Source organism: Schistocerca piceifrons, chromosome X (assembly GCF_021461385.2).
Source record: "Schistocerca piceifrons isolate TAMUIC-IGC-003096 chromosome X, iqSchPice1.1, whole genome shotgun sequence".
NCBI lineage: Eukaryota > Metazoa > Arthropoda > Insecta > Orthoptera > Acrididae > Schistocerca > Schistocerca piceifrons.
Window position 1 is genome coordinate 975,729,593 of NC_060149.1, and position 10,225 is coordinate 975,739,817.

The 10,225-nt window shown below is 45.8% G+C and overlaps 2 protein-coding genes across 2 annotated transcripts; both read left to right on the plus strand.

Moving 5' to 3' along the window:
• The first annotated feature begins 5,355 nt into the window (after nucleotides 1-5,355).
• On the plus strand, nucleotides 5,356-5,808 carry LOC124722833 (piggyBac transposable element-derived protein 2-like). The gene has a single exon (XM_047247954.1). The coding sequence runs from the start codon at nucleotides 5,356-5,358 to the stop codon at nucleotides 5,806-5,808; it is 453 nt and encodes a 150-aa protein (XP_047103910.1).
• A 69-nt stretch (nucleotides 5,809-5,877) lies between these two features.
• LOC124722834 (piggyBac transposable element-derived protein 3-like) lies at nucleotides 5,878-7,139 on the plus strand. The gene is made up of 3 exons (XM_047247955.1): nucleotides 5,878-6,284; nucleotides 6,352-6,677; nucleotides 6,913-7,139. Exons 1-3 carry the CDS (start codon nucleotides 5,878-5,880, stop codon nucleotides 7,137-7,139), a joined length of 960 nt encoding a protein of 319 aa, XP_047103911.1.
• The last annotated feature ends 3,086 nt before the right edge of the window (nucleotides 7,140-10,225 follow it).

The following is a 10,225-nucleotide window of genomic DNA, read 5'->3' on the forward strand; positions in this document are numbered from 1 at the left end:
TCCTGAAGATAGAGCTCAGGGTGGGGATGGACAGTTCGACACCAACAAAAGTGCATAAAACAAGTCTTCGCAGGAGAAAATTGAAACCCATGAGCTAGGGCCCATGCCTGCGCCTTGCGTATGGCTCCCTGCAACCTACGTTCTGCAACACTAATGGTGGAGGAGCTGAACAAGATGCAGAAATCATCAGCATATAACGTGGGTGAGACAGACGACCCTACTGCTGCTGCAAGGCCATTAATGGCCACAAGGAAAAGGGGCACGCTCAATACTGAGCCCTGTGGAACGCCGTTCTCCTGGATATGAAGTGAACTATGGGATGTGCTAATTAAAACGCGGAATGTCCGAACAGATAATAAATTCTGAATAAAAATGGGGAGAGAGCCCCGGAGACCCCACCCGTGCAACGTGGCAAGTATATGGTGCCGCCACGTCGTGTCATATGTTCTGGAAACAAGGTGTTGGCGCCTGGAAATAGCAGTGCGGATTGCAGACTCAAGAAAGACCAAAGTATTGGCGGTGGAACGGCCCTGACGGAAGCCGCTCTGGCACTGAGCCAGAAGACCCGAGACTCGAGCAGCCAACACAGCCGTCGACTCACCATACGTTCCAGTAGCTTGCACAGAGTATTTGTCAAGCTGATGGGCCGATAGCTATCCACAGTAAGCGGGTCCTTACCAGGCTTCAGCACCGGAATGATGGTACTTTCTCGCCACTGCGACGGAAAGACACCATCGCTCCATATGCGGTTGAAGATGACAAGAACACATCGCTGACAGTCCGGGGACAGGTGTTTGAGCATCTGATTGTTGACGCCATCTGGCCCAGAGGCTGTATCGGGGCACTGTGCCAGGGCACTTTGGAGTTCCCACAAACTAAATGGGGCGTTATACGTCTCAGGGTGGCGAGAAGCAAAAGAAAGCCGTTTGCCTTCCTCCCGGCGTTTAAGCGCGCGAAACGCAGGCGGGTAATTCCCCGACGCAGAGGCCCGAACATAGTGCTGTGCGAAATGCTCGGCGATTGCATCAGCATCGGTGGATACCGCCCCGTTGATGGTAAGCCCTGGGACACCTGTAGAGTGCTGCACTCCAAAGGTGCACCGAATCTTCATCCACACCTGGGAGGGTGAAGTACGGGAACCAATGGTGGAAACGTACCTCTCCCAGCACTCCTGTTTCCGCCTCTTGATGAGCCGCCGTGCCTGAGCACGGAGACGTTTGAAGAAAATGAGGTTCTCCAAAGACGGGTGCCGCTTATGTCGCTGAAGAGCCCGCCGACGTTCTTTAATGGCTTCAGCGACCTCCGGAGAACACCAAGGCACTGCCTTTCGCCGGGGGCACCCTAACAAACGAGGAATGGTACGTTCCGCAGCGGAAACAATCGCTGCAGTCAGTGTCTCAACCGCCACATCGATGGTACCGTGGGGGAGAGATGCAACAGTGGCAGCAGAGAATGTTTCCCAGTTTGCCTTGCTAAATGCCCATCTAGGCAGGCGTTCATGGGATCGACACTGGGGTAGTGAAAGGAAGATGGGAAAATGGTCACTACCACAAAAAAGTCGTCATGGACTCTCCAGTGGACCGATGGTACAAGCCCTGGGCTGCCCAACGACAGATCTATGGCCTAGAACGTGCCATGCGCCACACTGAAATGCGTGGCAGCACCAGTGTTTAAGAGGCAGAGGTCGAGTTGGGAGATGAGATTCTCGACATCTCTGCCTCGGCCAGTAATCTTCGATCCACCCCACAGGGGATTGTGGGCGTTAAAATCCCCAAGGAGAAGAAAAGGCGTGGGAAGTTGGGCGACAAGTGCAGCCAGTTCGGTCAGGGAGACTGTACCACCTGGAGGGAGATAGACACTGCAGACGGTTATGTCCTGGGTAGTCCTTATGCGGACAGCCACAGCTTCCGAAGATGTTTGAAGGGGCACAGGAGCACTATATACAGAGGTAAGGACATACACGCAGGCTCCACCTGACACACTATTGTAAGTGCTACGGTTGCAGTAATAACCCCTGTATCCACAGAGGACAGGGGTCCGCATTGCCGGGAACCAGGTTTCCTGGAGAGCAATGCATAAAGCAGGTGTCATGCTTACAAGCTGACGTAGCTCAGGTAGATGGCTAAAATAACCACCACAATTCCACTGGAGGATTGTACAAAGTGTGTCCTGTAGAGGCATTCAGGCACCGAAAATGCAAATTACTGGGCAGGGTCACATGCTGCCACCGACTGAGTGACGGACGTCGCTACGGCCATCGTTTCTGAGAAGACGGCGAGACCCATGGTCATCAGGGGACGCAAAGAGCTCGACCTCATCCTCAGAGGCTAAGCTGACAGGAAGCGTTGGTGCGGGAACCACTGGGTCCTTATCCTTCTTGGAGAGCTTCCTCTTCTCTCTCTTGTCTTTGGGAGGAGGGTTGGCATGCTGGGAGGGCTTTCCTGACGCATTATCAGGAACAGAGGAAGAGCATGAAGCCCTTCGACCAGCAGCTGGTGGCTTCTTCAGCCACTGGCTAGTGTCTTGTGAGACACTGGGGAAGTCCATGGAAGGGACTCCCCCAAGGGATCCCTCCCGAACAAGTGAGGCCGGAGGAGGCTGTTGCGTCTCCGGCTGAGCAGCCAGAGAGAGCTGTCGCTTCCCCGGCTGAGGAGCCGGAGAGGGCTGTCGCCACTCCGGCTGAGAGGTGGGGACCGACGTCCCCGGTTGCTTGGGGTGCACTGCTCCCAAACTGGGTGTTTTGGGAGCAGTGGAAGAGAGAGTGGCCCCCACCGGTGGTGGGGCAGGCGAAACGTGACTGTTCGGTGGGCCAACTGTGAAAGGAGTCTTTGCAGGAACTGGTGGCTGCAGTGTTACAGCAGCATAACTCTTCAACATAGGTGTGGGGTTGAGCCATTCTAATTTCTTCCTCGCCTCTTGGTAAGTTAAACGGTCCAGGGTCTTAATTTCTTGTATCTTCCGCTCTCGTTGGTAGGCTGCACAGTCTGGCGAGCAGGGAGAATGATGCTCCCCACAGTTAACGCAGGTGGGAGGTGGAGCACACGGAGCATTTGGATGCGAAGGTCGTCCACAATCACGACACGTGGGGCTGGCAGTGCATCTGGAGGACACGTGTCCGAATTTCCAGCACTGGAAGCATCGCATAGGGGGCGGGACATAGGGCTTGAAATCGCACTGGTAGATCATGACCTTGACCTTCTCAGGCAAGCAGTCGCCCTCGAAGGCCAGGATGAAAGCACCGGTAGCGATCCTATTATCCTTGGGTCCCCTAAAGACACGACGAACGAAGTGTGCACCTCGTCGTGCCAGGTTCTCCCGTAGCTCGTCATCAGACGGTAGCAGAAGATCTTTATGAAAGATAATCCCCTGGACCAAATTTAGTGACTTATGGGGAGTGACGTTAACAGGTATGTCACCAAGCTTCTCACAGGCGAGCAACGCCCTTGACTGTGCAGAGGAAGGTGCTTGTATCAAAATGGCCCCGCTCCGCATTTTGGAAAGAGAGGCCACTTCCCCGAACTTATCTTCAAGATGGGTCACAAAGAACAGAGGCTTAGTCCCCAAAAATGAATCCCCATCAGTTCTGCTGCACACAAGATATCGCGGTGAATATGGCTCCTGTCTGTCCGCAGCCCTGCGTCCCTCCCAGGGCGTGGCTAGGGAAGGGAACGATTTGGGGTTATATGCCACAGCATTAAAGTCTATTTTACCGCGCTTAGAGACGTTGGTGGTCGTGCGACCACCGGATTGAGATTGTACCCGCTTCATTGCGGGGTATCCGCCCCGATGCCACCCACTCCGACCAGGGGCTCTCCCCACGGGTGCCATCCAGCCACAGCAAAGGCCACCTAGCAGGATGGTCGTTGCCGGGAGTCCTGATGCCCCGGAGAGACGGGCATCTACTCCTTGGCTTACGTGGGGAGGCGGCAGCGCAGGCATCGGCAGTAAGATCCCTGTGTTGTCAGGGGGCTACAACCTAGAGGGTACATGACGACCCCACCACAACGGGCTGGCTACCGTGCTGGATTTTGGGTGCCATGGGTAGTCCATAGTGATCGTGGGTGCAGATTATGATGCACTAAGGGCGTAACTTACACAATCCATCAGGTGTGTATGCCCAAAATGAGGGATGGAGGGTGCAGTTACGACACCCAGACGATAAAGAGTGCCAAGGTCTTAGGGCACAGAGGACTGATGGTGCACCATGTAAGGGGTCCTTCCCCAAAAGGCCTTACTTCTGTTGAATTTGGAAAAATGGAGGTCAAACCCTAATGGGGACCATCACATTAAAGGCCGAAACAGTTGAGACTCCTTTTAGTCGCCTCTTACGACAGGCAGGAATACCGCGGGCCTATTCTAACCCCTGAACCCGCATGGGGGAAATGGACACAGGCAGACAGTGATTGTTGGTAATGAGGATCACCCTGTGGCTAAACATGCCTTGGTGCACGGCCAGCACATCTTGGCACAGTGTTACACCGTCCGGGTTATCTGGATACTTCCCACTAACACCAACCTGTCAGAACTCCGGAGATGGGAACTTGCCCTTCAGTATATCCTCTCTTCTCGTTATCCGCCAGGCCTCAACCTCCGCTAATTTCAAGTTGCCGCCACTCGTACCTCACCTGTCTTTCAACATCATTTTTGCCTCTGTACTTCTGCCTCGACTGACATCTCTGCCGAATCTCTTTGCCTTTACAAATGTGCTTGTGTCTGTGTATGTGTGGTTGGATATGGGTGTGTGCGCAAGTGTATACCTGTTCTCTTTTCCGCCTACAGTAAGTCTTTCCGCTCCCGGGATTGGAATGACTCCTTACCCTCTCCCTTAAAACCCACATCCTTTTGTCTTTCCCTCTCCTTCCCTCTTTCCTGATGAGGCAACAGTTTGTTGCGAAAGCTTGAATTTCGTGTGTATGTTTGTGTGTCTGTTGACCTGCCAGCACTTTCATATATATATATATACACACACACACACACACACACACACACACACACTCTCTCTCTCTCTCTCTCTCTCTCTCTCTCTCTCTCTCTCTCTCTCTCTCTCTCTCTCTGTTCGAATTTTACGATTCCAACAGGATAAAAACATGCCGTGTGAACTTATATTTGAAGAAATTCTAGCAGAACTAGAGAACCATCAAGAGAGTGACGATGAAGATGATATATAGAATTGGCGATTATTCCACCCGATGCAGATGTAATAACAGATGAAGAAGACACTGACGAAAATGTACTGTTGTACAAGATGACGCCGGTACTTTAGAGCTCACAACCAGCTGAGATGAAGTTAATGCTACAGTTGTACATCCAGAAGCCAAAAGAAGGAAAGCATTGGGAGGTGGAGGAGAAAGTGGTATGTTATCTACAAAAAAATATATATGTAAGTGGTATAAATGTCAACCAATGTACACAAACAATAGTGAACCAGGGAAGAGCAACAAACATTATGATGCGGAATGTCTAGCAAGTAACACAGTGCCCCAGGTGTTTGAGGATTTTTTTTTTTTTTCTGAGAAACTAATGGATACTATTATTGAACAAAGCGAAATTTATGCTTGCCAACATAACAGAATAAATTTTCTGCTAACCGAAGAAGAACTAAAATTATTTATTGGCGTACTACTTCTGAGTGGTTATCATAAGCTTCCCCACAAGAATAAGTACTGGGAACAGGTTCCTTATGTCGGTGTTCCTTTAGTCTTCAACTCCGGGTCAAGAAATAGGTTTTGGGAAATAAAGAGATTCATTCATCTCAATGACAACTCCAAAATAGACAGAAACGACAAGATGTACAAACTGAGGTTATAATTTGAAATGCTGAAATAGGAATTTGGTAAATTTGGCGTATTTCATTCAGAACTCTCAACTGATGAAATAATGGTATATTATTATGGCAAACATTCAGCTAAAATGTTTCTGAGGGGAAAGCCTATGAAATTTGGATATAAAATTTGGTGTCTTACAAGTTCCAATGGCTTTCTTTATAATTTTTCACCATACTGTGGCAAGACTGACAACAAACAGGAGCCTTTAGGTGCAAGGGTAATAAATGAACTAACCAGCATGATTCCAGAATCAGAGTATCCGAATTATAAGCTTTTCTTTGACGACTTTTTCACCAGTGTTGACACACTGATCACACTCGGAAAGAGTAAAATAAAAGCTGCAGGAACAATAACAGAGATCCGAACTAATGCATGTCCTTTGATTGACTCAAAAAGAATGGCAAAAGGAAGGAACGAGGATTCTATGACTACATATTTGACAAAGAGAATGAAGTTCTGGTTGTGAAATGGAGTGACAACAAACCAGTATGTGTAGTGACAAATAACAGTACTATTATTCCTCGAGTTCTACTAAAAGATACTCACGGGCAAAGAAAAAGGAAATATCTGTGACACTGCCACATATCATTGAAGAATACAATGCCCATATGGGTGGCATATATCTACTGGACAAGCAGATATCACTTTATAGGACGAGGATAAGGTCAAAGAAATGGTGGTGGCCATTATTCACACAGATGATATATATCTGCGTAGTAAACACATGGCGTGCATACCAAATTGCTAACTCTAATGAGAAGCTCTTACTTCTGGATGTCCGACAGAGAATAGTGATGTTTTTTCTATCAAAGAAAAAAGGATCAGTACCAAAACAAAGACGACCACAAGGAAGCAAATTGATGGAAATGGAAATGTCGTGTGGCTAGGGCCTCCCGTCGGGTAGACCGTTCGCCTAGTGCAGGTCTTTCGATTTGACGCCACTTCGGCGACCTGCGCGTCGATGGGGATGAAATGATGATGATTAGGACAACACAACACCCAGTCCCTGAGCAGAGAAAATTTCCGACCCAGCCGGGAATCGAACCCGGGCCCTTAGGATTGACAGTCTGTCACGCTGACCACTCAGCTACCAGGGCGGACAGCAAATTGATGGGAGGATGGGTGAGCACAGATGTACGACTAGATCCAGGAAATCATTTCTTTGTGCCAAGTAAAACACAGAAGAGATGTGCTTACTGCAAGGAAAAAACAACAAAAATTTGTGATAGGTGCAATGTTGGTGTACATGACAAGTGTTTTGCTTCATTTCATACTGAATATACATTCCATAATATTAAAATATTCTTTATTTAATGTTTGTGTTGCTTCTTAAAATATTATGCATGGAGAATAAGACTGTGAATTTGGATAGCGCATTTGGCCAACGTCCCAAAAATGGGACGTCTGTAGTTTTTGTTCTAATAAACTGAAACTTTTCAAAACAACTTTTTATTCAATTTATCACTCAATGTAACATATTTATGTATAAAAGTTTGCAAAAAAAAGATCCAATAGAGTTCTGGCCGGTAGAGCGTTAAGGGAAAACCAGATGTAACACAAAATGTCTGGCAGAAAATCTGCTACAGGAACTACATCACAAACCCCGACTGCTCACAGATTATGCAAAGGACAATGGTAACTTCCAAAAATTCTCAAAAATACACATTTATTTGCATTGATATACAATGAAATTCAGGGGTGATGTATATTTTGGCTGAGCTGTGAACCACAAAGCATTGATTTGCTACGTAAATTACGTATACAAAACACTGGTAGCACTAACTTACAAAGTATAGTTTTGCAGGCATCTCAAAATTCTGAAACTAAACTATTTCTCACATAATTGGACAACAAAATAAGAGACAGACTATTTTGAATGAGGATGATAGGCATACTGTTCTAAAAAATTTTGAAAGAGCACAATTTAGTTTAAGCCTACAATTGACGCTAATAGTACTAGTTTATCACGGGATTCCCAAATGTTTGAAATTTCACAACATATCAGAATTCAAACAAGTATCGATACAATCAATGAAAAATTACGCAGAAGTGACATGAACAGCAAAATATACTAATATAGAACTCCAAATAGACACATTATCTAGTACAAACGGTCCCCACATAAGGGAAAATTCCTAAGTCAGCTTTATTTAAATGGGTAAATAAAATAAATAACAAAACTGGAAATTGTCCCTCCTCTTGCAATGGATTGCTACTGGACAACTGCTTTTGTACATTAAATGGAGAGTACAGTACACATCTAATTAACACCAATGGATTTCTTTTCACAGAATAACAATCTTTGGATACTGTACTGCATAGTGTGGGAATTCTGAGACATTCTGGGTTGCTGCAGAGTGATTCATTTTCTAAAATAGACAGTGTAGTGGTGTACACTGTTAACACACTAGGCATATTACACGGGCCACTTGTTCACTCCTTTTGTACACACATCAGACATTCATACATGGCACTGAATTTAAGACAGAAGTGAATTTAAAGCAGTATTTGGAATCTCTTCATGCAATAAACCAACAGTCTGCTGCTGATTTAATGATTTCTGAGACACACTCTTGAAGACTGAAGTCAATAATGACAGCCACTACTGAAGGAAACTAGCTTCACCTCTGGATAATGATGACTGAAGAGGACAGCTCCCCACTGTCTCTACAAACAAAATGAATGCAATCTTTGAATCAGATCAGAACTAGTTTGTTGAGTTCCTGCATGGCAATCTTCAGATCAGAAAAATAGTTGTTAGATACAACACCTTTTAACACTTGAGTAAAAAAACTTGCTGCTAAATCCTGATATTAAACAGTTGAAAAATTTGATTCTCAGTGGTCAAAAGCAGCATACAATAACTAATGACAGAAAACAACTGTACCAATCTTAGAAACAAACATGTGATAGACCTTCTCAGAACACACCCACATGGCAAAAGTGAAAAAGAGGACACAAAAATTATTAATGTCATTGGATGAAAACGATACTTTTCAACTTAAGATAATATAGTTACTAAAAATATTTTTAGTTAAGCAACTAGTTTCAGCTCGAAAAGCCATTTTTCGGTTTACACACATAGCGAGGTCTCACAGAAATAAAAAGGCAGCAAACTCACACTATGTGCTGCTGTTCATCATGGCTTACAAATTACAGTAGAAATGCTACTGTTTGTTGTACTTTAAAAACATTTAAAATGGCTTTTTGGGCCAGAACTAACTGTACAGGGTGATTCAAAAAGAATACCACAACTTTAAAAAATGTGTATTTAATGAAAGAAACATAATATAACCTTCTGTTATACATCATTACAAAGAGTATTTAAAAAGGTTTTTTTTCACTCAAAAACGAGTTCAGAGATGTTCAATATGGCCCCCTCCAGACACTCGAGCAATATCAACCCGATACTCCAACTCGTTCCACACTCTCTGTAGCATATCAGGCGTAACAGTTTGGATAGCTGCTGTTATTTCTCGTTTCAAATCATCAATGGTGGCTGGGAGAAGTGGCCGAAACACCATATCCTTAACATACCCCCATATATATATATTAAAATCGCAGGGGGTAAGATCAGCGCTTCTTGGAGGCCAGTGATGAAGTGCTCCGTCACGGGCTGCCTGGCGGCCGATCCATCGCCTCGGGTAGTTGACGTTCAGGTAGTTACGGACAGATAAGTGCCAATGTGGTGGCGCTCCATCCTGCTGAAATACGAATTATTGTGCTTCTTGTTCGAGCTGAGGGAACAGCCAATTCTCTAACATCTCCAGATACTGTAGTCCAGTTACAGTAGCACCTTCGAAGAAAAAGGGACCAAAATCTTTATTGGCTGAAATGGCACAGAAAACGTTCACCTTAGGCGAGTCACGTTCATACTGAGTTGCTTCCCGCGGATTCTCAGTGCCCCATATACAGACATTGTGACGGTTGACTTTCCCGTTAGTGTGGAAAGTTGCTTCATCACTAAACACAATCTTTGAAACGAAAGATTCATCTGTTTCCATTTGAGCAAGGATAAAATCACAGAAATCGATTCTTTTAATCTTATCAGCTGCAGACAGTGCTTGAACCAATTTCAGACGATAAGGTTTCATAACTAACCTTTTTCGTAGGACTCTCCATACAGTTGAATGTGGAATTTGCAGCTCTCTGCTAGCTCTGTGAGTCTATTTTCCTGGGCTGCGAACAAATGCTTGCTGGATGCGTGCTACATTTTCATCACTCATTCTCGGCCGTCCAGAACTTTTCCCTTTGTACAAACACCCATTCTCTGTAAACTGTTTATACCAACGTTTAATAGACCACCTATCAGGAGGTTTAACACCATACTTCATTCAAAATGCACGCTGAACAACTGTCGTCGATTCACTTCTGCCATACTCAATAACACAAAAAGCTTT

Coding starts and splice junctions, on each gene's coding strand:
- LOC124722834 (XM_047247955.1), top strand. CDS start 5,878: ATGGTATATTATTATGGCAAACATTCAGCTAAAATGTTTCTGAGGGGA. Junction 6,285..6,351: donor ACAAAGAGAATGAAGTTCTG/GTTGTGAAATGG, acceptor TTATTCCTCGAG/TTCTACTAAAAGATACTCAC. Junction 6,678..6,912: donor ACAAAGACGACCACAAGGAA/GCAAATTGATGG, acceptor CTGACCACTCAG/CTACCAGGGCGGACAGCAAA.
- LOC124722833 (XM_047247954.1), top strand. CDS start 5,356: ATGTTATCTACAAAAAAATATATATGTAAGTGGTATAAATGTCAACCA.